At 41.6% G+C, this 27,545-nt stretch overlaps 2 protein-coding genes and 1 non-coding gene across 5 annotated transcripts in view; 1 reads left to right on the top strand and 2 right to left on the bottom strand.

The window, feature by feature from the left end:
* Nucleotides 1–831: 831 nt before the first annotated feature.
* LOC127220256 (translation initiation factor IF-2-like) lies at nucleotides 832–26,497 on the bottom strand. The gene is made up of 4 exons (XM_051181991.1): nucleotides 26,475–26,497; nucleotides 24,672–24,765; nucleotides 23,867–24,463; nucleotides 832–995 (listed from the first exon to the last, which is right to left on the bottom strand). The coding sequence occupies exons 1-4, from the start codon at nucleotides 26,495–26,497 to the stop codon at nucleotides 990–992; spliced, it is 720 nt and encodes a 239-aa protein (XP_051037948.1). The 3' UTR covers nucleotides 832–989.
* Nucleotides 4,103–4,209, bottom strand: LOC127220506 (U6 spliceosomal RNA). The gene has a single exon (XR_007834375.1). It is a non-coding gene; the product is annotated as a U6 spliceosomal RNA (small nuclear RNA).
* The window catches only part of Kat6a (lysine acetyltransferase 6A), an 80,997-nt gene continuing 77,271 nt past the window's right edge, over nucleotides 23,820–27,545 (top strand). For 2 of the 3 annotated variants that reach the window (XM_051182115.1, XM_051182117.1), the window contains exons 1-3: nucleotides 23,820–23,951; nucleotides 25,873–25,959; nucleotides 26,255–27,163. In XM_051182115.1, the coding sequence (XP_051038072.1) occupies nucleotides 26,564–27,163 (600 nt within the window). In that variant the 5' untranslated portion in view covers nucleotides 23,820–23,951; nucleotides 25,873–25,959; nucleotides 26,255–26,563. The remainder of the gene's footprint in view (nucleotides 23,952–25,872; nucleotides 25,960–26,254; nucleotides 27,164–27,545) is intronic. The other variant, XM_051182116.1, reaches the window with a different exon arrangement.

Consider the following 27,545-nt stretch of genomic DNA (forward strand, 5'->3'; position numbering starts at 1 on the left):
GTTTCAGACTCTCCAAAACTTGGCCTCTGTAGATTTTGTTTATTATGTTTTTTCACTTTCCATGCCAATTAGAGTCTGCCTGCCATTGGCTTCTGCATTCCTGAATTGTTTGTGAAGCTCTCTTGAGTGTGGTTTTCTAGATCTCACTGCAAGCAGTTCATTCTGCCCTAAGAAAAAAACTGATAAATTTTCTAGAACATTCTAAATTTAATTGCAATAATCAGAAAATGTAAGTGTGTGTGTGTGGGGTTGGGATATGGGAAATTACCAGTTAACAGATAGGGGTTGTGTTAGCTTCCTGGGGCTGGCAAGATACCTAAAAAAGTCAAATCATAGAAGGGAAGGTTTCCTTGGCTTCAGGGGTTTCTGTCCTTGAAGGAGCGTGTTTACCTCCTTGGTGGCAAGGATACAGAGAGAAACAGGGAGGGACTGCAATCCCCATCTCCCCTCCAAATCCCCAATGGTACCCACCTTCCTTCCAGTATGCCCTACCTTCTAAAAATTCTTCCATTTTCTTATAGCGCCAAGCTAGGGACCAAACCTCCCACATGTGAGATCTGGGGAACATGTGAGATCCAGCCAAAGACCACCCAACCTTCCTGAACATGTGTTGACACTTGACTTAGAACATCAGAGGCAACTTCTGAGTATGAGAGAACTTTATGGACTATTAACCCAAACCAACCCAGACAGGAATACTTATGGCTGTGTTCCTATCTTTAAACATTTCCCACCCTGCTATAAGTGACCTACCTGGGTTCAATGTAAGTTGTCCAAGATTTTGTTAAAAAATGCTTGAGCCTTGTGGACTTATTTCCTACTTTATTGTTGTAGTTTTGAGACAGGCTGGCCTCAAACTTGAACCAACTCTCTGGCCTCAGCATTGCAAGTACTGGGTTACAGGTGTAATACTACACAAAGCGTTTACTTTCCATTTCTTTGTAGAATTCTTGTCGGTGGTTGTGGAAGTCATTGGAAAGCAGAAAGACCTAATCCTGCAAGATAAAAGAGATTCATTTCTTCCTTCTTTCCTCCTTTTGGTTCTACCCTTCCTCCATCCTTCCTCCTTCCTTCTTTCCTTCTTCCTTTCTCCCTCCATCCCGTCTTCCCTCACCTCTGTCCTTCCTTTTTTCCTTCCTTCCTTTCTCCTCTCCCTTTATTTTTCCTTTCTTCTCTTTGACATCATGTTAGCCCCAAATATCCCATGGTCTCTTTAGATGACCCTGCCCTGTGCAAAAGTTTCAGATCTCCCCATTCAATTTCAGGAGCAAACCTGCCCACTCTCCAGAACACCCAGACAAGTAAGTTCTATAGCTGGGGTGACACAGCAAGTCTGCAGTCAGCAGGAAGGGCACCTTGTGTACAGGCCACCTTTTGTTTATACAGTTGGCGTGCATCTCCCCTTAGTGCAACAGTTCTCAACCTGTGGGTTGTGACCCCTTTGAAGGCCAAAGGACTCTTTCACAGGGGTCACCTAAGACCACCGGAAAGCACAGATATTTACATTATGATTCATAACAGTAGCAAAATTAGAGGTATGGAGTAGTAATGAAATAATTCTTTGGTTGGGGGTCACCACACATGAGGAACTGTGTTAACAGGTCACTGCCTTAGGAAGGCTGAGAACCACTGCCTTAGCAGATCAAACCTATTTTGGATGGTTTTGTTTTGCATATTCATGGTTTGTCTCTGGACTGGTCCACGAGTGGTAGCAATGGAGAACTGAGAGCTGCTAGCTCCCGTTGCTGAAGGCCAGAGAGGATAGTTGCTAACTCTAAGAGGGTTGCTCTTTCTCTGCTGTTGAATATCTCTTCCAGGAGAATGGAGGACCCCTTACCTGTTGGTAACAGTCCCACGACCACATTCCTTTCTGGTTAGTATCTGTAATGACTTACTTAGTAAGTCCTTTGTTTTGGAAACCCCTCACTAAGATTTGTGGGTTAACACCATGGTTTTCAACTTCCTAAGATTTTTCCAACTTCAAGAGCATCTTCCTGTTGATTTTGTGCAAGAACAGCATCTTGTCCACCTATAAGATTGATCACAATTTTAGTTTAGTCATATTCTATATGACATGGTGTCATATAGCCTCCTTAAAAAAAAAAATCTTTCCTGCATGTTTATAAAGAATTGTTTTCGAGTCCTTTCCACTCAAAAACTTGTTTGAGGGATTTGTTTTGGAGGAATATTTTTTAAAATCCATCTGGTACTCCATGTTGTATTTAATTCTACAGATTTAGGGTTTATGTTTCAGATTTAGATTTGTAAGTAAGATATTTTTGTTATATAGGGACTCACGGAGGTCACATGGGAATGAGATAGACACAGTCATCTCCAGACACAGAATTGTTCCTTAATCAGAACAGTGCAAAGCTGGGGGCTCTCCCTGAAGCATGCACATGCACAGTGGGGGTGGTGGGATTTTATAGGGTGGAGAAAGGGGAACTTTGGGGATGGAAAATTCCATCTGTCAGTCCCCTAGCAATCTGGAAACACCAGCAGGGGTGGTATGTGGATCTTCTTATCAATGGCTTCCACAGGTGTTATCAGTCAAGTCAACTACCCTGCCCTTAGCTTTTCAGTCCACCTGGGGCTTTTAGGTCATTAACCCTTCATTCCAGACGCCAAGGACAGATAAAGAGAAGGGGACAAAGTATTCTTTTGTTGGTTACTTCCTGGGGGAGGGGGTTGGTGGGTAGGGGGCTTTTAGACTTTGTCCCCAGGATCTGAGGGATCAGAGGTTGGAGGAGAGTTTTGACTTCATCATCTGCAGTGGATCCTCTAATTGTTGTCATGTGCTCGCAGACTCTAGTACCTGAAGGGACTTTAGAAAAGTAATTGTTAGAGATGATTTGGATACAGAGTGAGAGGGAGAGATTGCCCCAGGAGGGAAATGGCTCAATTGTCATATAAAGCTTGAGAGGACTATGGATCCACAGTGACTAGTTACCAGAAGCGACAGGGGCTGCAGTGCCTTGAAGGAAGGGAGCAGGTGAAAACAGAGGGCTAAAGTAAGGAATTGTATCTGGTCTGAGGTGAACAGGCTGAAAATTCCTTGCAGTTAGAGCCTCTTCTGCAGCATCCAAAAGGTCTTCTTGAGGATGTATCAGGAACTAATGGGGCTGCTGTAGGGAGAGAGCCACTAGCAGAGCTTACATGGACCATTTAAGGGAGATGGGTCCAACAAGTAAAATATTTAAAGGCAAGGTAAAAAGTAAAAAATGAGTGACCAAAGAGAGAAATGGGAGGGAACATGGGTGGCTAGGGTGTGAAAAAAATGCATTATATTTGTAGGATGTGACCTTCCAGAAAGACAGTGCTCTATAGTTGTTAAGTATAGCTTTAATATCTGGCCTAAGTATTTAAGAAAATATTAAATATTAAGAAGTACTTAAGGGCTGGAGAGACGGCTTGGTGGTATCGACCGAACCTGGAAGATTCCTCATTCTGAGGGTCTTACAGTTAAGAGCACTGAATGCTCTTCCAGGGGACCCAGGTTCAATTCTCAGCACCCACATGGCAGCTCACAACTGTCTGTAACACCAATCCGTGGCAAAACACCAATGCATATTTAAAAAAGTAAATAATTTTTAAAAAGTACTTAAGCATGTTTTTCTCAGATGTGGTGGATAGACACCGTAGTGGTGAAGCAGACAAGGAAAGTCATATCCTTTATTTGCTCGTTTATTTGTTCTTAAATGGGCTATATGGTCAAAATATCTTTAAAATTTTTTAAATGTTTCAAAATTTTTTTTAAATGTTTCTATATATTTACACATTAAGCACACTTAAAGGCACAGACATAAATTGGTCTATTTAAAGAGAGGGCGATTGTCCAATAAAAATATGTCCTGGAACATTTCTCAATGTATGCCCTCAAGCAATAGGGAACATGTTGTAGAACCAGAAATGTATGATTCTGTATGTCTTGTCCTTTGAAGCAGATTTAAATTTTTTAAATTAAAAAGCTTCAGGACCACCAGCCATCATCATCATTTTCATTCAATAGCCAACTTTATTTAGAGCCTCAGAAAATTTATGCCCTGAGGGTTAAGAAAGACAAGTACAGTTCTCATGAGTTCACACCGTGTACAGTAACAAAAAAAATTCGGAAAGCTTTACACATTTTCGTGTCATCCTTGCACAGGAGCCGTGCTAATCTTCTCTGTGTTGTTCCAGTTTTAGTATATATACTGCCAATGTGAGTGCTATCATTATTACTTTTTTAAATTTTACCTTTACTATGAAAAAAATGAAGTTGGGCCAAGTTAAGTTTACTTACAAATCAATTTGACACTAAGTATATGATGTAAAACAAACCATAATCACAAATAACAAATGGAGTCTATATGTACACAGTTACACATGAGATATATTTTAATAAGCCAAGATTTTGAACATTATTGCACCTTGGGATTATATTTTTTATAATTTTCATTGTGAAAGGGAAAGTTAGAAGGAAACACTATTAGGTTGGGCAGAAACAAAAACAGACACATTTTTGGATATTGATAGGGAAAGAATATTTTATCTCAGTCAGAGGGAAAGGGGCCTGGTGATCCTAGGCAGAAGTGGCAGGCTTGGGGACCTGGCACAGCGCCCTGAGGCAGCTCCTCGCTGGTGGTAGCTTATCTATCAGCTGGCCATTTATGCTTTGAGTCTGTTGGGATCTGTGGCTCTCAAAGGGTCAGATCCCTGTGTTAGTATGCCAGTGTTGAAGGCTTGTGGCCAGGAAAACTTAGGTTCTCCTTAGAAATTAGAAACTGAGTCATATAAAAACTATGTCAACATTAAAAAGAAAAAAGGAACAAAACAAAAAATAAGCCCATATTGGAGGTCTGGTAATTTTTTCTTAGTCTAATATAAAAGGGATGTGGTGATCCCCAGAGCACCATGAAGTTTTATGGGTGCTGATGTTAGCTAAAATGGTGGTGAAGTCACGTGTCTTTTGCATTCTTTATGATATCATTAGCAAAGATGGCTGCCTTTGTTTTGATGCTGTCCCCCAGTTTTCTGCTAAAGGTAAACTTAGCCCCATGTTAAAGTGAGCCAGTTTCCTATCAGGGCATTGAAAGTTTCTGTGGAATCCTTTATTTTGAAGATCAAATGCGGATTGTTACAGTCTTTTCTTCAAAAAGACTAGTTAGGTAGACTAGTGTGGGTTTGGAGGGACATAGTACCTATTGCCTGGGCAAGTAGGCTCAAAATAGAAAAAACTAAAGAAACAGGGCTAGGGTGTCTTGACCTCAGCTCAAGGAAGCAGAGGCCATACAAGAATCTGATACAGTAGGCAGAATCACAGTGCAGGGTTCTCTCAGAGCAGTAGAAGAATAACTTCCAAAGAATGTCCCCAGCCCAATTCCAAGTCAACACAGGAATTGCGCTGATGTGATCTCCTTTTCTCAGCCAGAGCCAGAAGGCCAGACTGACCCAGGCCACGTGGAAAAAAAGATGGGCATCTCCAGAAAAAGAATTAAAAAAAAAAAAAATCAGAACAGTTGACGCCAGTCTCTCCCTGGAAATGAGACTGCATATGTGGTATGGGGTCTTGGGATTTTATAGGATGGAAAATTCAGCCTGCAAAGTCAGTTCCCCTGCAGTCTGGAAGTGACAGACACTAGCAGGGTTGATATGTGGATCTCCTTATCAGGTGTTATCAGCAAAGTCAGTTTTCCAGTCCAGAGCTTCTCTGTCTACCTGAGGCTAGCCTGTACTACATAGTGAAATCCTATCCTAAAAAACAATATAAGAATACTATTACTTATTATCGTTATTATTATAGTTGGACATAGGGACACAGACTCAGATAAAGAGAGACTCACAGGGTTAGGGGTATAGCTCAGTGATATACTGCTTGCCTAGCTCGCAGAACCAAGAAGCACCCCAGTCTTAAATATCATCATTTACAGAGTTAACAAAAGGAACAAGAATATCATATGGATAGCCATAATACAGAAATGAATCATACATAGAAAAACTGAAGATAATCATAGTAATGCAGATGAATAAGACGAAACCAAGTGAGAATTGGAGAATCTAAAAGATTTAAACAACAGATATTTGCTCTAAGAACCCATTAAATAAAAGATGTTACATAAATATTGGAGGATTAGTGAGCTAAAAACCTCAGGCAGATTCTTAGGATCAAGGCAAAAACAACAATTAACAAAAACAAAACAAAACCCAGCCACATTCTTTGCTAAAATATTACAAGAATGGGGTTGTTGATAGTGTTCCCCTCTGAAACCTCCTGACCTGGGCCTCCATAGTCCACATTACTCTCAGCACATTGTCTATCATGCTCCTACTGGAATGGTCCATTAAGTCCTGCTTACAGAAAATCTAAAATTTTTCCACATTCCTCAGTGAAAAACAGAATGGTCACGTTTGTCCCGGCAATACACAACTCCTGGTACCAACTTTCATCTCAGTTACTTTTCTATTGCTGTGGCAAATCACCATGACAAAGGCAATTTATAAAATAAAATATTTAACTTGGGGCTCATGGTTGCAGATGGTTAGAGTCCATATCCATCATGGCAGCAGGTAGGTGGGCATGGCTCTGGAGCAGTAGCTGAGTCAAGCATGAGACAGAGAGAAATAGAGCTACTGGGAATGACATGGGCTTTTGAAACTTCAAACCCTCTCCCACAGTGACCACCTTCTCCAACAGGGCCGCACCGCCTAATCCTTCCCAAATAGTTCTACCAACTGGGGACCAAGCATTTAAAAACTTGAGCTTAAGGGGGCCATTCCTATTCAGACAACACTACAAGACCCATGTAAGAGGAACAGTCAAACCTTTTTCTTTTGTTGTTGTTGTTGTTTCAAGACAGGGTTTCTTTGTGTAGCCCTAGCAGTCCTGGAACTCGCTCTGTAGACCAGGTTGGCCTCAAACTCACAGAGATCCGCCTGCCTCTACCTCTGAGTACTGGGATTAATGGTATTCTTCACCTTTGTCCTACTAACATTACATTTCTAACAGTTCAGAGCTCTTGTTTCTCTCACTGTTATTAATATTTGATACATAATAAAGAGAATCTTGGCTGGGTGGTGGTGGTGCACGCCTTTAATCCCAGCACTTGGGAGACAAAGATAGGCACTGCTCTTCAGACTACACCACTCCTCAGACTGCATCTCTTTCCTGTCTCCTACCGCCTTCTATCCCTCTTTCCACCTAGCCATATCACTCCTGTCTCCACCTCCTTGGTGCGGGGGATTAAAGAAGTGTCACTCCAAGTGCTAGGGTCACCTTTGCGAGAGCTCTGTTTCTCTTTTAGACTGGCCCAGGGTGGCCTTGAACTAACAGAGATCCATCTGCCTCTGTCTTCCGAGCACTGGGACTAAAGGTGTGCCCCACCCCTGTCCGGCCTCTATGGCTAACTAGTGTGGCTGCTGGGATTAAAGGTGTGTCACCCCTGTCTGGCCTCTATGGCTAACTAGTGTGGCTAGCTTTGCACTCTCATCTTCAGGCAAACTTTATCTGTTAGATCATAGACCTATTAGTATCACCACAGGCATGTGTGGTAGTTTGAATGTAATTGGCCCCCAAAATCTCATAGGGAGTGGCTGTGTTGGAGTAGGTATGCCTTGTTATAGGAAGTGTGTCACTGTGGGAGTGGGCTTTTAGGTTTCCTATGCTGAGGATACCACCCAGTGTTTTCCTGTTGCCTTCTGATCAAGATGTAAGCAGCATATGTCTGCCCTGCTTCCCGCCATGATGATAAAGGTCTGAACCTCTAGAACTGTAAGCCAGCCACTCCAATTAACTGTTTTCTGTATGAGAGTTGTGGTGGCCATGGTGTCTCTTTATAGCAATAGAAACTCTAAAACAACCTGGCATAGATGGAAAGTCTTAAATGGCCTTCTAAATCAGCTTGGCTTTTGCATATAAAATTATGGGCTCAGACCTGCCCCCCCCACCACTTGCTGTCCCTTATTCTTACCAAAAGATGTCTAGCATGTAAGTGAAGTATAGAAAGTGATATTAAAGAAGTAATTGGGTTAATTTTTGGTTGTCATTAATCTTTATGCCAGTCTGGCACATGTGAGCCGTTTGGTAAGGAATTTTATTTTATACTTAATATTCTGATCTTTTGTCTATAGAGATCTTCAGAGCCTCCTGAGCCTTACCTCCTGATTGGGCACAGAATGGACGTGTTCACAGCTTCTGCCAAGCAAGGACCTTTTAAGACAATCTAGTCATTTAAGACAATCTAGTCAGGAGCCTCCCACTCTGGACCCTGGTGCCATGCTGTCCTAGAAGACCTTCAAGTAGCTCAACAGCTTCGAACAAAGAGTGGCAGATGTTCAGCTCATCGGGAGCAGCACCCCACCAAGATCCTAGTGATAACAGAGCGATACAAGGGTGAGAAGCAACTGCCCGTCCTGGACAAAACCAAGTTCCTTGTACCCAATCATGTGAACATGTGTGAGCTCATCAAGATAATTAAAAGGCGCTTACAGCTTAACGCCAATCAAGCTTTCTTCCTCCCGGTGAACCGGCACAGCATGGTGAGTGCGTCCATGCCCATCTCTAAAGTGAATGAGAGCAAGTAGGATGAAGATGGCTTTCTGTACATGGTGTATGCCTCCCAGGAGACATTCGAAATAGCAGTGGCGGTGTAAGACCAGAACAATGCCTAATGTTTGTTAAGCCCTTATCAAGGAAAAAACGGATGTTACCAGCAGATGCTGGTCAGCTTACTATTCATAGATCAGAACATAGGTGCCCACCTAGGGTGTTAGGACCTGTTTGTCAGCAAGAAACTGAGCTCCATGCAAGCGTATTCAACTTGGAAACTCATCTAAACTAGGCTCTTTTGTGTTCAAACTTTAGAGGTTTAAAACTAAAATACTTTGCATTAAAAAAAGGACAGTCTAACAGTCTAGTCATTACCCTTCCCAAGAGCACACAGTCCAACTTAGAGGAAACTGTAACTACAAGAATATTATTTATTTTGTGCTAGGAAACAATGAGAAGGGGGAGCATCTTTGTAGAGATACTCCTGGATGTACATACCATGGCACTGCCAGCCCAGGGCTGGGATAGCCAGTATCCAATTAGCAATTCATTCTTCATACATTCATAGATCCAGTGGCTAAGAATAAGGCTAGAAACATCTGTTTGGGAGTCACTAATAGCTAAGGGATCCTACACACTTTTCTGAACTCCTCTGGCACCAGGCATACATATGGTGCATATACATTCATGCAGACAAACAGTCATATCCATAAAATAAACCTAAAATAAATATAGTCAAGATATAAAAAGCTGGGTGTGGTGGTACAACTATACACCTAATACCCAGGAGGAGAGGCAGGAAGATCAGGAAGTCAGGGCTAGCCTTGGCAGCATAGAAAGTTCAAGCCTATTTGCTAACCTGATTAGCTATAAGACATCATAGAATATTGTTTCAGAATCCCTCTCTTTTTTAATCAATGTGAAATATTTATGAAACTTACCACACACACACACACACACACACACACACACACACCTGTCTTTAAAGCAGTTCTCTACAATTAAAAAACTAACTTCATGTAGATTTATGTCACTTAACTATAGCCCAAGCCCCTTATGTTCTGCTTCTCCTATGGGTACCAATGCAGAGTATTTTCCAGGACCATGAACACAACCCAAGGGGGTGAGGCCTCTACTCAGGCACCAGCAGGACTTACCCATGTTTAATGAGATATGTAAGTGTTGTTTTCAGCAATAAAACCATACCATCAGGTTGTGGGGAGCAACCAATAGCCTTGGCAATAGCCCCCATTGTTTGGGAATTTCCATGATGCCCCTCTGGCCAATGACTCAGGTAGATGGAGCCCATTTTTGGCACTGGAGTTTTCATAAAATGGAATTAGATATTTAGTTGGGCCTTTGTCTCCTCTGTTATTTGGTGACTCCATTTAGATCTCTTTTATATACACACATATTTTAGAAAACTTCTACAGTAGTAGGTTTTCATATGACCCTGCAAATGACTCTTAGTGTCTGTTCCTCCCCATATTCCCTCCCTTACCCCTTTCCTCTGTCACCCTTCACATTTAATTCTCCCACCTATCTCCCCCCCCCATATCTCCATAACTGTATATTCTATTTACCCTTCTTTGGGAGATCCTCCCCTCCCCTCTAGTCCCTTACTCAATACCTAACCTCGGGTTATATGGATTGTAGCACACCTATTGAAAAGTTAAAGGAAAACCTCCACATATAAGAGAAAACATACAATATTAGTCTTATCAAATTTGAATTACCTTACTCAGGATTATCCTTTTCTTTTTTAAACTCCTATAAATGTCATAATTTTCTCTATTTCTTTTTTAAACAGCTGAATAGTATTCCATTGTATAAAGGTACAGCATCTTCATTATCCATCCATCAGTTGATGGAAATCTAAGCTGTTTCCAGTTTCTGGCTATTATAAATAGACCCACAATGAACATGATTGAACAAATGTCTCTGTGTTGGAATGAAGTGTCCTTTGGGTGTATGCCCAAGAGTGGTATAGCTGGATTTTAGGGTGGATTGATTCCCATTTTCCTGAGGAACCAACACATTGATTTCCATAGTGGCTTTACAAGTTTGCACTCCTACCAGCAATAAGTTTTTCCCTTTTCTTGCATCCTTGGCAGCAAGAACTGTTATTTGTTTTATTGATCTTGGCCATTATGACTGAGGTAAGATAAAATCTCAGAGTAGCTTTGATTTGCATTTCCCTCATGACTAAGGATATTGAACCTTTCTTTTAAGTGTGTCTCAGCCATTTGTGTTTCTTTTGAGAACTCTCTGTTTAGTTCTGTATTCACATCTTTTAATTGGGTTATTTATTTTCTTGATTGTTCACTTTTTTCCAGTTCTTTTTATATTCTAATCTTTTCCCACTATGTAAGCTGCCACTTTGCCCGAATGATGGTAATCTTTTACAATACAGAATCTTTTTAGTTTCATGAGATTCTGTTCATTAATTGTTGGTCTTAGTGCCTGTGATACAGGTGTCACGGTCAGAAAGCCTTTTTCTTGTGTCATTTAGTTAAAGTGATCCCCCACTTTCTGTTCTATCAGATTCAGGATATCTAGTCTCATGTTGAAGTCCTTGATCCATTTGGAGCTGAGTTTTGTGCAGGGTAATAAATACAGATACATTTTCATTCTTCTACATGCATCCACATACCTTGACTGGCATTATTTATTGCTGGCTTTTTGTAAAAAATCAGGTATCCATAGCTGTGTGAACTTATATCTCTGTCTTTAATTTCATTTCATTGATCAACAGGTATATTTTTATGCCAATATTATGCAGATTTTATTACTACAGTACAGCTTGAAGTCTGGAATGATGATACTTCTAGCAGTTCTTTTGTTATTTTTTGTGTGTTTTCATATGAAGCTGAAAATTGTTCACTTCCTGTGAACAATTGTGTTAGAATATTGATAGGAATCTCACTGGGTTTGTAGATTGTTTTTGGCAGTATGGCCATTTTTCACAACCAATTCTACCTATCCATGAACATGGACAATCTTTCCATTTTCTGATATCTTCCTCAATTTCTTCCTTCAATGTCTTAAATTTTATTATACAAGTCTTTCACTTGATCAGCTATATTTATCCCAAGATATATTTTTCTAGGCTGTTGTGAAAGGTATTGTTTCCCTGATTTCTTTCTCAGTCTTTGATTTGTACATAGGAAGGCTACTGGGTTTTGTGTTTTAATTTTGTATCCTGCCACTTTGCTGAAAGTGTTTATCAACTATAGAAGTTTTCTGGTGGAATGTTTTAGGGTCTTTTATGTATTATATCATAGGATCTGCAAATTAAGGTACTCTGATTTCTTCCTATTTGTATTCTCTTGATCTCCTTCAGTTGTTTTATTGCTCTAGCTAAGATTTCAAGTACTACATTGAGTAGGTATGGAGAGAGTGAACAACCTTGTTCCTGATTTCAGTGGAAATGCTTTGAGTTTCTTCTCCATTTCTGTTGATGTTGGCTGTGAGCTTGCTGTATACTGCCTTTATTATTTAACTGTAGTCTTGTAATTTGTTGGCAAAGCTTAAGCTTACCACTGGGATTTTTATTTGACCTCCTAAATTTTTCATTTCCAGTTTTATTTCATTTTTGGGTCTTAGTAATTCAAGTTTTAAATGCTGTTATTTTACAAACTGCAGGTTTGTAAAATTGTCCTCTATGACAGTGGTTTCCAACCTTCTTACCGCTGCGATGCTATAATATAGTTCATTCATGTTGTGATGACCCTCAACCATAAAATTATTTTCATTGCTACTTCATAACTGTAATTTTGGTACTGTTATGACAAATCATAATGGAAATATCTGATATGCAGATGATCTTAGGTGACCCCTATGAAAGGGTCATTTGACACCCCCGTCCACACACAAAGGGGTTGAGACTCATATGCAAGACATGAGCACTATTCCCTAGCAGACACTACATTGTACCTTGAAGTGAGGTTGGTATTATAAGAATGACCACATGATTTATGGGCCTTTGGATTAGCTTGTGGGAAGAAGGTGGAAGAGCTTGGAACTTTGGGTTAGAAAAACTCTTGAATGCTATGAGCAGAGTTTCATAGGCCATTCTGATGGGAGCTTAGAAATCAAAATTACTGAGAGAAACGTGGGCTCTGGGGAGCTGGCTTTTGAGGTTTAACAGGAACCACGATAATGGCTATTCATCTGTTTTGGCCAGGAATTTGGCCTTATCTGCCCACATTTTGAGAACCTTAGTGGAGTTGAATTTAAAGATTGTGGACTAATTCATTTGGCAGAGGAAATTTCAAAGGCAGGCTGGTATTCAGGCTGGTGCCAGAAAAGCAGCTATAATTGGTGAACAGATCAGGATGGTAGAGACTTCCTGCACTGAATTAGTAAATGGGCAAAGTATCCCGAGAACAATTTCCACTCTTTGGATATTTCATCTTGTGATGCTCCAAGTTCATTTAAAGAAAGAAAACCTCAGCTGAAAGTGTTTCTCCAGGGCCAGCACCCACAGGAAGTGCAGCTGTGGTCCATAGAGGGGAATGGGGACAGGCTCCTTTCTACTTGGAAGCACAGCTTGTCAGCATCTTCCGTGTTCTGTTGGTTTTGAAGGCATGGAGAATGGAAGGTTGAGGGGCTCATGGAAATTACCTGATGTGTTAGATAGTTTTATGTCAACTTGACATAAACTAAAGTCATCTGAGAGGAAGGAACCTCAATGAAGAAAATGCCCTCTGTAGGCAAACCTGTAGGACATTTTCCTGTGATTGATGGAGGAGGGCCCAGTCCATTGTGGGTGGTGCCATCTCTGGGCTGGGTCCTGGGTTCTCTAAGAAAGCAGGCTGAACAAGCCATGAGGAGCAAGCCAGTGAGCAGCACTTCTCCATGGGCTCTGCATCATCTCCTGCCTCCAGGTCCTCTGTGAGAGTAACAAGTGCTTTGAACTCTTGAGCCTTATGTAACTTGCTTTTTATTTTTATAGGAGCTCACAGCTGAGAAATCTTGGATTGTTGATAACTGTGTGGCCCTTTGAAGTTGGACTGCATTTTAAGTTTGGGATCCACATTAGACTTTGGGGACAAAAGATAGCAGATTATGTTTTTAAAAGTGATGCATTTTGATGTCAGGTTGACAAGGGGTTGATTAGTAATGGTGCTAGTTGTCAGCCTGACAAATTTGCAGTTACCTAGGTCCTTAGAGATGAACTTCTGAGCATGTCTGAGATGTCTTCCTTATCTCAGTTGTGGTGGGGAAAACTGCTCAATGTGAGTTGCACCATCCCTACTGGGATTCTGGACTATTTTACACAAAATGGAGAAAATAATATTTTAAGCAGTTCATGGTGGTGCCTATCTCTGATCCCAACAAGCAGGAGGTAGAGGCAGGAGGAACTCTGTGAATTCCAAGCCAGACTGGTCTACAAAGTAAGTCCAGAACAGCTGGGCCTATGTCAAGGGACTCTGCTTCAAAAATAAATAGATAGATAATAAATAAATCTAAACACAAGCATTCATTGTTTTCTGCTACTGACTATGGATGCAGTGTGACCAGCTCTTTCAGGCTCCTGTCACTGAGATTTCTCTGTTGTGATAAACTGTAACCTAGAATTGGGTGTCAAAACAACCCGTTCCTTCGCTAAGTGTCTTTTGTCAGCGTATTTTCTCACAGCAACAGAAAAGATACTAAGATGGGCATTGCATGGGGTGTTATGAGCAGGTTTCCCTGCCGGTCTTGTCCCCGAGCCAGCCCCAAATAACACACAGAGACACTGTATTAGACGCAATTCTGTTGGCCGTTTACTAGCATTTCTTATTGGCTAGCTCTGTCTTAAATATTAACCCATTTTTACTAATCTAAGTATTTCCATGTGGTCTCATCTTACCAGAGAGAGACCCTGGAATTCTTCTCTCTCCGTCCTGCATCTTGAATCTCCTCCCTACTCCTTCAGGAATCCTCCATGTCTCCTAGTCCTGCCTATCTTGCTTTCCTATTGGCCAACAGTGCTTTATTCATTAACCAATAAGAGAAACATATTTACAGAATGACTTCTCCCATAATAGGGGTTCTCCCTTAGATTGACATCCTTGGTCTCTACAAATGTCTCTTCCCATAGAGCACATGACTTTAAACATATGAATAACCAGTTATGCATAGACACAAAGATAGAGATCATTCCTATTGGTTCGCTTGGGAGCACACACAGTTTTGTCCAGGCCAGATTGCCCCATTGTCAGTAGTCCCAAATGTACTGAGGATGTGCTTGGATAGACTCTAAGTTTGATGGCTGTTAAAGGGAGGAGTGAGGTGGGCATGTAGCTCAATGCAGGTGGGGTCCTAGTTTGCCAACAGGTTTCTGGGTGCTTTGGTTCAGGGAAGTGTGTGTGTGTGTGTGTGTGTGTGTGTGTGTGTGTGTGTGTGTGTGTGTGTGTCCCAAGCCAATCTGAGGCCCTAGTATTTTCTATACTTGTCTGCTTCAGCTTTAGGTATGCAGTTCAATGCTTTGAGGCCCACTAATATTGTTGTGTAGCCAATGCTATTATCTTGCAATTCCAAATTTCTATAACTATTAAACAACTTCTCAGTTTCCTCCTCTGCCACTGGTGACCACTGTTCTACCTTTTGCTTCTGAGCTACACAGCACTACCAATTTCACATAATTGAAATCAGACAGTGTCTGTATGTTTTTATTGTCTTATTTCACTTAACACAATGTCTTCTTGGCCCATCATGCTGTAATATGAGACAGCTTGTCAAATACTTGTCCTCATCCCCTTTGGGAACAGAGTCTCCCTATATAGCCCAAGATGGTTTCAAACTCAAGGTCCTCTTGCCTCAAGATCCCAAACATTGAAATGATTTATTTATGGTTGTATCCCACCCCACACACATGGCAAGTGAAAGGTTTTTAACTATAAATTTTTATTACTTTGATAGCATAAGATTCTGGGCATGGTGGTCAGGAGGATCACAGAATGTATGGCCTGTCTGGATGACAGAGCAAGCTCAAGGCCAGCCTGGGTAACTTAACAAGACTCTGTGTCAAAATAAAAAGTTAAAGAGGGGCTGAGGATACAGATTAGTGGTCGAGCACTTGCCTAGTTTGCATCAGACCCTGGGATCAATTATCATTATTACAAAAAATAACAACAAAAGCAAAAAGAAAACAAAAACCCACAAATAGCATGTTCCTTATCGAGGCTATTAGTATATTATGGGTTTTCAAGCAAGTGTTTCTAGATAAGTTTTTAAGTTATATATTGGCATGAAGTTATCATTCTATTCCTTATCCTCATTCTCATTGTCCCCGTCCCCCTCTCCCATTCCTTCCCTCAGTCTTGTGTAGCTCGAGCTGCTCTTAGACTCACTATGTAGTCAAAGACAACCTTGAACTTCAGATTTTCCTGATTCCTCCACAGTGCTGGGGTCACAGGTGTGTGCCAAGCCATGGCAATCTTATAAAGTGGGTTGTGAGTGCTGGGCAAGTGCTCTATCAGCAGAACTACATATCTGGCCCTTTTTACTTGTGTTGCTTTCCTTATTGATTGGTGACCCCACTCTCTCCTCAGGGATAGCCTGGAACTTGTGGGTTCAGATGGTTTTCCTGCCCTAGCTTCCAGAGTGCCTGGGAACACATGGACATGCCACTGTGTTCAGCTTTATTGTTATTTAGTATGCATGGGATTTACAGAGCCCCTTCATTCTTCACAGTGATAATTATTTCTTTCATTTTTGTTTTCTTGGTCAATCTTCTTAGAACTTTGCCAATTTTATTAGTAATTTCTAAGTCCTCGGTTTCATTGACTTTTCCCCATTTTTCTGCTTTCCATCTAAGTGATTGCTGTTATCTATAATTTCCTCTCTTCTGCTTATCACAGGAATTATATTTCCTTTTTAAATATTTAAAAGTGAATTCCTAATTTATTTGAGACATTTATTTTTCTTCTCTGGGATAAAGTGGGATACTGGAATTCTACCACAAAAGTACACCGTCAGCCACCACTCTGCTTTAATACAACCCTCTAATGCTCTATATTTTTCTCCTATACACATATTTAGCTATATTCTACAAATGTGTATGTTCCTTTTCATTTCCATTTAATACCTTATTTCCTTTGTCACGTTTTAGACTTTGTGTGCTATTTGTTTGTAAATATTTGATGATCATTCAAGATAATTTCTATAAATTATCTTTTCAATTAATATCTAATTTCATTTTTGACAGATATTTCATATAATCTCAACCTCTTACATTTATTGAAATATCTTATGAGATACAATATATCCCATTTTGCTGAAATTTTTTTGTGCATTGATGGGTAACATGGCATTTTCTTTGGTTAGGTATAATGTTCTATAATAATTATATCAGAGTTTTGACAATCCTATTCAAGTAATCTATATCATGACTTGTGCTAGTTTTTTTTTTTTTTTTTTTTTTTTTTTTGTTCCAACTTGACATGAGATAAATTACCAGGGAAGAGGAAACTCAATTGCAACAATGCCATCAGATTACACTTAGGCATCTTCTTGATTAATGATTGATGTGGGGGTGGGGTTAGCCCACTGTGGGTGGTGCCAGCCTTTGGCAGGTGGTTCTGGGAAGTATAAGAAGGTGGAGCAAACCATAAGGAACAAGCCAGTCAGCAGCATTAGCTCACGCTTTCTCCTTCAGTTCCTGCCTCCAGGTTCCTGCTTGAGTTCCTGCCCTGATTTTCTCTTGGTTATATACTGTGGTGTGGAAGTATATAAGTCAAATAAACCCTTCCTTCCCCAGGTTGTTTTTTGTCAGTGTTTTTTTTTTTCTTTCTTTCTTTCTTTCTTTTTTTTTTTTTTTCTTTCTTTTTTTGTTTTGAATCACAGCAATAGAAAGCAGTCTCTGTGGAGGGCAATCTTCAAGCCATGATATCCAGTGGGGAGAATGTTGTAATTTAAGATAAGTGGCAGATGCCATGCCACAGTGTTCAAGCAGAGAAGTTTTTTATTAGGGAAAGGGATCATAAAAAGAGAAAAGGGAAGGTCGGAGACTGGCTTCCAGAGAGAGGAGCAGCAGGGCCCGTTTAAAAGGGAACATAGTGAGTGATTAGACACAGGTGGTGCTCTTAGTGGCTGCAGCTGTATACTAACAGAGAAAGCTATGGTAGATATTTTCTACACACACTATGAACATCCATACCAGAGGAAGGCTTTGCCATCCCGTTTATCAGTCTGAGGCTGTGAGGACCTTGAAATAGTCATGTCACTGTCAACAGCACACTCTTTATTCACTTAGGGTTTTCTGCTCCCTACAGAAGACAGAAGACAGAAGGGGGGGATAACAGTAAGGGTGTCTGTGAGATTGTCTCCTATAAATGTCTGAGGGGCTACACTCATGAAATCTCATCAACATGTTGCTTAAATGTGACCTCAACAAGGTTGACACCAATAGACATGTTAACATGGAAGGGAAATATCTCATGGTCCTAACTCTAGACAAACACTACCAGCAGCTAAGGGATGCTGTAAGCAGAGAACAAGTCTTCCTGGAGAACTCCCACACAGGTCATCCAATTTATTTACTTTTTTTGTGTACGTGTTTCTGTTTGTGTGAATGTATGTCATGTGTGTCCAATGCATTCAGAATCCAGAAGAGGGTGTTGGATCCCCTGGAACTGGAGTTATAGGCAGTCATCAACCACATGACAAAGGCTGGGAGTTGAACTCAAGTCCTTTGAAAGAGCAACATGCACTTTTCCCTGCTGAGCCAAGCTTCTAGTTCACATAATTGAAATATTTTAATTAACTCAAGAGAAGGCAAGATAGAACAAAAGAGACAAAATGGATTAACTGGAATAAAATGAAATGTAAATATAGTAAGTATAAATCTAAATTTTACCAGTTACTCTATTACATGTAAATGTACCAAAAAGTTTCAGTGAAAATAGTATAGTCTCTCTGATGTTTGAACTGACCTGGAATGCATAAAATATGGTTACCAATAACTGAAAAGTTGGGATTATAGAGTAAATTATGGTGTGAATAAGAACTCCTGGAGTTGTGTCTACAGAGATGGACTGACTCATTAGAACCTTAGTGCTATAGAGAGAATGGAATGTTGCTGGTCCAAAGGGTAATAATTACCTTATCTTGACCGGAGCTAGCTTTTGCCCAGGAACAGCCATTCCTTGCCTAACAGCTTCCTGTGACTAAGAGATAAAAATCTTTTGAAATCTTAATTAGCAGACTACTTCCAACCCAAAAGCTAAGAATGTCATCAGATAGAATCTGAGACCTATCCAAAAGCTTCCCCCATCTTGCTGTAACCACTTCTCTGAAGTATCCACTAACATATTTTAAACTTGCCTTAATTTATGACTGTCTTTGCTCTGTAAAACTCTAAAAATTCATGAAACTGCTTCCACATTGACATGGAATTGGGGGCAATCTAAGTCTATGTCCCAAGCTATGGTCATTTAGAATGGCTTTAGAACAAACTAGCCCTCATTCCCTGTGAGATGAGAGCTATGGGCATTTTATTGACAATTATGAAGCCACAACGTGGAGCTCAGAGAATGATCCAGTCTTCCCTGGATGAGTCAGGTACCACCGGGTCCAGGCCATCTCTTAATTCTTCAGATGTATTAGTGGTAAGCTCTTTCCTGGGTTCTGGATCTCCCATGGCTTGGCTGATGGCTCATTTGTTTATTCCAAGATGGTTGATTAAGGACCTAATTTGATAGTTACCTATCAAACTATTTCATTTAAGGTCTCTAGCTTGTTTGCTTTGAAAGCATTTTAAGACATTTAGTTCAGTTTTGTTTGTTTGCTTTTTGGTCTCTAAAGGCAATCTGAGTTTTGTTTGTTTTTGTTTTTTTTTATTTTTTTGACACTTTGAAGGCATTTTGGTTTGCTTTGGCTCATTATCAATATCTTTGATATTCCTCAAACATCTAATTCTGCTTTTCCCCTGATGCTTCTCCTGTGACACTGCCAAGCCTTAGCTTGTGAGTGCCTGATCATAAAGACACCAATGAGGCACTTGTTCTCTCCCATCCAAGCATCAGGGGAAATACCCCACAACAGGCCTAATGGAGAACTGAACAAATAAACCCCAGTCTTAGGTCAGGAAGCACTTTAATGGCACTCCTATGGAAGACACATATAAGGGACTGACTGGTCACCAGTGTCTGGAACACACAGTTGTATAAACAGGCAACATAACCCTGAGGGCCAGTGGGAGAAGATGGTGATCTTAGGGCTGAAGCCGAGAAAGCTGGTCCTAGAAGTACACATATTCCCTAGCTAGCACAGACAAACAAATTTTCTTTTGCCTGAAGGGAATAAGAGATGGTTTATCTTGCAGCCATTCTGAGTGACTGTGGCCCAGAATTCCTTGTTCCAACATGGAAGGAGTTTTTTTAAGTTTTATAAGTTTTACAGGACACAGAGAGTCACAAGGCAAGTTTAAAATACATTGGTGGGTACATAACAAGGTGGATACAGCAAGATGCTATCTGGTGACATTCTTAGCTTTTAAGTTAATAAATTACAAAAGGTTTTGTCTATTATTCACCTTTGACACAGAGGTAGGCAAGGAATGGCTGTTCCAGGGCTAAAGCTAGCCTGGATTAGGTAATTAGTGTCTAGACCTGTAACATTCCAACTTCTCCATTGTACCATAGTTCTTATCAGCCAGTCAGTATCAGCAGACACAGCTGTCCAGGGGTTTTCATTCATAATTCTCTCTGTTGACCAAAGATCACATTCTGCACATGTGAGAACCACATGTTATTTATTAAATATTATAAGGTCCCTCGTAGCTAGGCAGGTTCATTCTTAGGATGTGATGTTGATGAGGCTGAGTAGGACAGGACAACTGTTTTCAGGAGAGGTGAATAGCTAGAAACTCCTGATCATATCAAAACTACTAGCCATCATGACCCAGATATGAATTATTTTTCTTGCACCCTCTTTATCTTACAAAATATTTACATGTGACACGGTTAACAGCAATCCTAGATTGAAACTTAAGAAGAACACAGTGTGGCCTAATGGAGTGAAGGTAACAGATGAAGGTACATGTTTAAAATAAGAAAATTTTGCCTAATTTAAAAACTAGATTGACCATATGCTTTCCCTGTATTTCAACTCTATGAGCTATCTCACTTGTATTTAGATGCTTAGAAATAGAACTTTGAAGGGAATCATTGTAGTGTAACCCCCTTACCTAATACAATACAAAAGCTGTTTAATTCATTTTTAAAATCCCAGCTAATCATTCTTGTATCTAAAATGTTTTAGATTTTAGATACAAGAAACATCAGAACCTATGGTATAAAAACATCAAGAATGTTATTTAGAAGTTTATGTCTTTTGTATAACTAGGATAAAAAAGGTTAACACAAATCTTTGGGTCTATCCAGTGCACGTGGGGACCACATGTTATTTATTAAATTAAGTAGAGTTCAAGTTTAATTAAAAAGCTATTTTTTGTTTTATACAGTATAGACAATATATTTTATATGTGTACACACACATACACTTACGGTGAAATCTCTTGACTCTTTTAAACACTAGTTTTGAATAAGGTAGGGGTTTACAGTAAGCAAAGAGTCATAACAAAAAGGCGTGATCAAATGGAAACATAATATCTTCATTTGTAGGTTCATGAAAACTGAGGTATTATTTTACTATTTAAAAATATGTCAGGTAGAAATATTAAATATTGTAGACAACTTTAAGATTGACTTGCAAAAGCCTTTTCCTGTTAGTTATTACTTTAACCATAAGAAACAATTTTGTTTGGAGAGTGATATCTATTTTGAATATTCTTATCTAATTGAATAGTGAGTGTAAAACTTGCTTTAGTGGAAAAGTATTTAAATCTGTGTATATAATTGGGTCTATTAGATAAACAAATAACACAAATATTATAAAGGACTTTTAACTATGATGACTACATTAAAAGTCACATAATCTTCATCTGAGGATAAAGAAAACCGGAAGGAAGAAAGTCATCATATCAAAGACTCCATTCTCATGAGCAGATCAGAGCTGTATCCAGGCACTTCTAATTTACCCCTAGAACAGGAAGCTCAAGGGGAGGAGCTTTCTCACATTATCTGAGAGACTTTCACATGAACTATGACTATTGAGTACATAGTAACTACACATCTCTCACTTTTTGTTTCTTAAATACTTTAGAAATTAGACTTTTAAAATTGTCTGTGATGTTTAAATTTATAAGTGATAAAAATAATACTAATCTTGGTCATAATGAAGTTATAGATGAAGAAATTATATCTCAGGCCACAGTCACTCAGAATGGACAGAGAATAAACTCTCTGATACCCTTGAAAATGTGAGCTGTGTTTTTTTTGGTCGACAGAGGAAATAAACTTCAACTGTCTGAATTGCCTCAAAAAAAATCAACAAGAGAAACAAAAATCCCCAACAAAAACTAAGAGTTCAGGGAAAATAAATCCTGTCTTTTTAGGTGTCTTTTTCACTTGCAAAACTGATTTCTCTTCACTGCAAAAACTTACAAAGATCTTTGATTATGCCATTTAGTAACGCATATCTAAAAAAATTGTATGTGTGTCCATTCTGGGATGCCAGAGGTTAGTATTAGGAGTCTTGCTCCACTGCTCTCCACCATATTCCCTTGCAATAGCGTACCCCACTGACTCTTGAGCTTAGTGGTGATCCTCCTGTTTCCAAATTTCTCTTCTAACAGTAATGTAATGTAATCCAGGGCTTGGAAATAAGTGATTAAGGGCGATTCAAGTGAATCTCTCCACAACTTCGTGTTATCAATGTCAATGTCAGTATAGGGCATTGCAGGCCCTTTGTGTGAGGTTCCCGGACTATTGCTAACATGGGATGCCTTTAACAGCCTACAGTGCTTAATAGTCTGGTTGAAATTAGGGTGGAGAAGGGCTACACTGATCTGAAAGCAGAGATGGAGGTTTTGAGGAGAAATGAGGTGATGTAAATTTATCTCTCAGCGGCTTACAAATGCTCATTCACTAAAAGTGAGCTCGAACCTTTGTATATCATGTCTGTTAGACTTTGGAGATGCCAAAAGGCACTGCGGACGATCTGGGAATATTAAAATGATTAGGACTACACCTTAAGCATAAACTGAATAAAGCAAATACATTAGTTCAGAAAAGATAGTAAACACCAAAAGTATGGCTGCAACTAGCAGCATTTCCCCCCCCCCCCCAAAGCCATGATAAAATAAGGTCTTGGGGGAGGAATCTAGGAACAGTAAATAAAGCAGATAAAAGTCAGGTAGCAGCAACACACTTCTCAAACAGTTGAGCATTTAATGTGTCATTCCAGTGAAGATATGACATAATCTCCTAAGAGATTTTAGTGGATCAAAGACAAGACAATGAAACAGGTAGCCAGTTGAGGACCTGGCCAAGTGTCATTTTGAGGTTTAGCCATCAGTGTGGACAAGCAGAATCTACACAGGGCACGAGAGAATGAGAGACCCAGGCTCTATATGCAAGTGTGTCATAATAGCTACTATGTGTGTGACCTTGTCTAAGTCCTAGAAACCAAGCTCGGTGGATGTTGTATCTTATAACGATGTTTCCAAAGAGGTCTAGCAACTTCCGGGCAGAGGGACAAGGGGTGTGCCTGGGTGGGTGGGCGTCTTGGTAGCTGACAGGGTGTCCAACTTCATGCCCTCTCCCCTTGCTGGCCAGACTCTATTCGTTCATCCACGGGGATGAACAGTTGGGAGTGCAGAGTGGGCAGAAAGGCGAGGACACGCATGCCACCCGCGCAGCACCGGGGCTCCGAGAGCCACCGCGAACGCCCGGGGACCCGCACCGCGGAGGTAGACGCGGTGCAAGCCTGGGCGGGCGAGAGCAAGTGACCGGGAATGGGAAACAGATGCCGCGCGCGCGGGGTGCTGCGAGCTGCCTAGCTACTGATTTGGGCGCCGCACCGAAGTCGCCCCACCCAAGCGCCTGCCCCAAGTTTCCCGGCCTATGTAATCCGGGTGCACCTTCCGCTTCTGGCCTCGCCATCCGCCAGACCTCAGAGCCCGTGAAAGGAGGAGGAGGGACGCCCCCAGCTGTTGGCCTCCAGCCCGGCCAACTCCCGCTCCCATTCTGGCGTCGGCCTTTTGTACCCGCCCCACGTGACCCGCCCAGCGGCTCTTCCCTCCTCGGCCGCCCCGCCCTCCGGCCCTTCCCGGCCACCAGCCTGCTCTTCCAGCTACCGGCTGCCCTCCTCCCGCGCCCCTCCGCCCCTCCCCTCCCTCCCGCGCAGGCTGTTCCAGCTCCCTCCCCAGGCAGCCGTTCCCTCGCGACGCTCCCCTCCCCCCGCGGCTGTTCCGCCGCCTGGCCTCCCCTCCCCCCAGTCGGAGCTCACTGTCTCCAAGATGGCGGCCGTGTCAGTTTGGGGCATCTCCGCGGTCCGGCCCGGGCCCCCGGGATCCCGGTTGTCTTCCCCCCAGGTAAGTAGCCGAGGGGCCGCCCCCGGTCGCTCCCAGCTGCCGAGCCCGAGGCTGAGCCGCCCCGTAGTCTCCTTCGGCGCCTCGCGGGGTCGGCGGGCTGCTGCAGGCCCCGTCGCGGCCTGCGCCGCCTCCCGCTGCTCTGCGCCAGGCCTCGGGCTGGGCGCCGCGGCCGCCCCCTCGCGTCCGACTCCGCGGCCCAGCCCGCGCCGCCCGCCCGCCCGGTCCGCGCCCACGGCTCGCCGCCCTCGCTCTGCCGGAGACCCACTCCGGGAGCCGGCGCTCACGGGTGGAGAGCGGCCAGGCCGCGGAGCCTGGGGCTGCTGTGCGGGCTCGCCCGCTCTCCCTCGGGGGCGCGCCCGCCGTCCGCCCGCCCGCCGCTCCCGGCGCCGGGCGCGCACTCCGGGCTGTGCCGAGTGCGCGGAGACCGGAGCCGGGCTGAGCCGAGCGGGGTGACAGCCTGGTGTGTGCCGTGGTGTGGAGCAGGCAGCACGTGTGGTGTTGTGTTTGTCGGACTGTCAGCCCCGGGCCGGGACGGGTGGCGGCGGGCTTGCCTGTCAAGAGCTCTGCCACTTTGGGCCGGACCTGCCCGACCTGTCAGGCTCCGTCACAGCCGGTGTCCCCTCGCTGCTCTCCTGAGCCGGCCCCTTGGAGCTGAGAGCTTGGAGCTGGGGACAGAGCTTACGGTGCTCTTAACTCCACGTGATTTCATTGTTAACTTACTCTTCGGGCTGTGTTTCCATAGAATGGGAACGGCGGAGCAGTCGGTTGACGAACTCCTAGGCTCTGCCGCTTCAAGTTTTTAAAGTTCCTTGGGCTTTAAATCGAAGGCGCGAAGATGTGTTTTGGGCTGGGAGATGGAGCGGGAAGGGCTCTTGGAGCCCGTTGGTCCTTCTTTCTAGCAGCTACTGGACTTTCTGAGAGTTAGGGTTCATTCAGATCTTTAGCGCCTTGGTTTCTGCAGACCTGGAGATTGGGGAAACTTCCGGCCGGAAAGACAAATGAGTGCCTGTCATTCATTCTTCCATCTGAAAAGCTCAACCACATAGGACGTTCCCAGCTTCTTAGATCCCAATTCTCGTTATTTTAAAGTTAATGTCTACATACAAAACTTTCCTGGAATAATAATCCTGTTATTTGGTCTCTTAAAACCTTCACCAAAATGAAGCATCCCCCCTTCCCTGGCTTTCTTTTAGTTAATTTTGAAGTAAACTTTGGCCCCAGGTGCTAATGTTTTGTTGTACCCTTTGCTTTCTTATCGGAGTTACAGTACTGTTTCTTCCCCAACAGGTATCAGTTTTCCTTTTGCTTTTAACATCACTATTAAGAATACTTTCTGGAGGACATGTCCTTCTTTTTTTCTAGCTGTACTTATATTGTGCATGTTCTCCAGAACAAGAGAAATTCAAAGTTAAATTAAGTTTTGGAGGGAAAAGTTTAGAATTCATTATTTTAGTGATTTAAAAAAAATGTGTATCTGCTGGATTCTTGACTCAGAAAAGTAGTGTATTTGTTTTTGTTTTATTGACTAGTGTTGACTCTGAGATAGTAATCTCAAAATCATATCTTTATCAGATTCACTTCTATAAACAGACAAAACTTATTTTCTGTACTATACATTACATATGCGTATTTAATCCCAGTGATTCTAGGCCTTATTTCTAGTTTATCTGTACATTGTTTATAAACACTTTGACAGTTGTTATTCCCTGCTAGTGCTAGTGAAATTCTTTAAGCACTTTCACATGAAGTTATTTTCTTTGTTTTTGTTTGCATTAATATCCTTATTTGACGCGTGAAACATGCTTATTTCCTTTGGTATATGAACTAGTCAAATGGTCTACAGTGGTTTTCTGCATATCTTATTGTTTGTGTTTTATCCACTGGAATTTTGGAAAATGATTCACTCTTGCTTTTATTGCAGGATTCTTTCTACTAATCCAGACACTTGTTGAAGTACTGAATAGTTTCTTGGGGAAAAATATGGAGGAAGAGTTGAACCCATAGACTGGTGAGCACAGATTTTGGAGGGTAAACTAGCACTCATCTGGTTAGTTATAGCTTAAGGTCATTCCTGGAATGTCTCATTTTATTTCCTCATTTTACTTTACCTACCCATATCTTTTTTTCCTTCTGTTTTTATTCCATTGGTTTCCAGTGATTGTTTTGGAATATTGATAGTACTGTATTTAAACTCTTTAAGAGTGCTTAAACACATTGGTTTAAGAAAAGACTAGGATGTTTCAATTGATAACTTATGTATAGAGTAGGGCTTGATAGAAAACTGACATTATTTTGTTTTTCAGGCTTAAGATGCTGGAAGCTGTGAATGAGATGTTTGGAGTAGGAGTACAAGAGTATATGTGCAGTAGAGACCAATGTGTGGTGCTATTGAGAAGTTTGAAGATACTTCAGAAAAAACAGTTGTTTTGATTTCTAAGGTAAAAGTAGGTTGCAGTTCTGTTTTGTGAAAGCAGGAAAGACTCAGGCCAGAAATCTTGTATGCTATGGTTAACTGGTTCCCACCCTCCGAGAATCTTGTTTTCCATGGTGTAAGACTTACTCAGCATCAGGATAAGGGGTAGAGACTCTATGGATATACGGAATCCCTCACCATGGTAAAACTCGCTAACCCGTTGTACACGGAATGGATTTTGGAGGCCATCAAAAAAGTAAAGAAGCAGAAACAGCGACCTTCAGAAGAAAGGATTTGCAATGCAGTGTCTTCATCCCATGGCTTGGATCGTAAAACTGTTTTAGAGCAGTTGGAGTTGAGTGTTAAAGATGGGACGATTTTAAAAGTCTCAAACAAAGGTCTCAATTCCTATAAAGATCCTGATAATCCTGGGCGAATAGCACTTCCTAAACCTCGAAACCATGGAAAATTGGATACTAAACAAAGTGTGGATTGGAATAAATTACTCAAACGGGCATTTGAGGGCTTGGCAGAATCTGGTGGCTCAACTTTGAAAAGTATTGAACGCTTTTTGAAAAGCCAGAAGGATGTGTGTGCTGCCTATGGAGGCAATGCTTCCTCTGGCTTTCACCAGCAGTTAAGATTGGCGATCAAGCGTGCCGTTGGCCATGGCAGACTCCTTAAAGATGGACCTCTCTACCGGCTCAACACTAAGGCAGCTAGTGCTGATGGGAAAGAGGGTTGTGAGTCCCTCTCTTGTTTACCTCCCGTGTCACTGCTTCCACACGAGAAAGATAAGGTAAGGAGCATCCACATCAGTGTTGATAGTGCACTTAAGTGGAGGATTCACCTTCACATTTCTAGGAAGATACATGGAAGGTCAAGGCTTGGGAAGCTTGTGAGTTTTAGCTGTGAAAAAATTGTTCTAGTACTTTAAAATCTTTGAAGTCTAAAATTCAGAATATTGAATGTTGACCTAACTACAAGAACATACTTAGCTTAACATGAAAACTTTTGATTATAGGTTCTTTGTTTTGTTTGTTTTTTTAATTTTTTTGAGTCAGGGTTTCTCGTGTGTAGTTTTGGAGCCTGTTCTGGAACTCGCTCTGTAGACCAGGGTGAATTATAGACTCTTAACAGTACCTTAATATTGCAACATAATGAACTTAGAAATGCTGGAG

This window comes from Phodopus roborovskii, unplaced genomic scaffold (assembly GCF_943737965.1).
Source record: "Phodopus roborovskii unplaced genomic scaffold, PHOROB, whole genome shotgun sequence".
In the NCBI taxonomy this organism is placed as follows: Eukaryota; Metazoa; Chordata; class Mammalia; order Rodentia; family Cricetidae; genus Phodopus; species Phodopus roborovskii.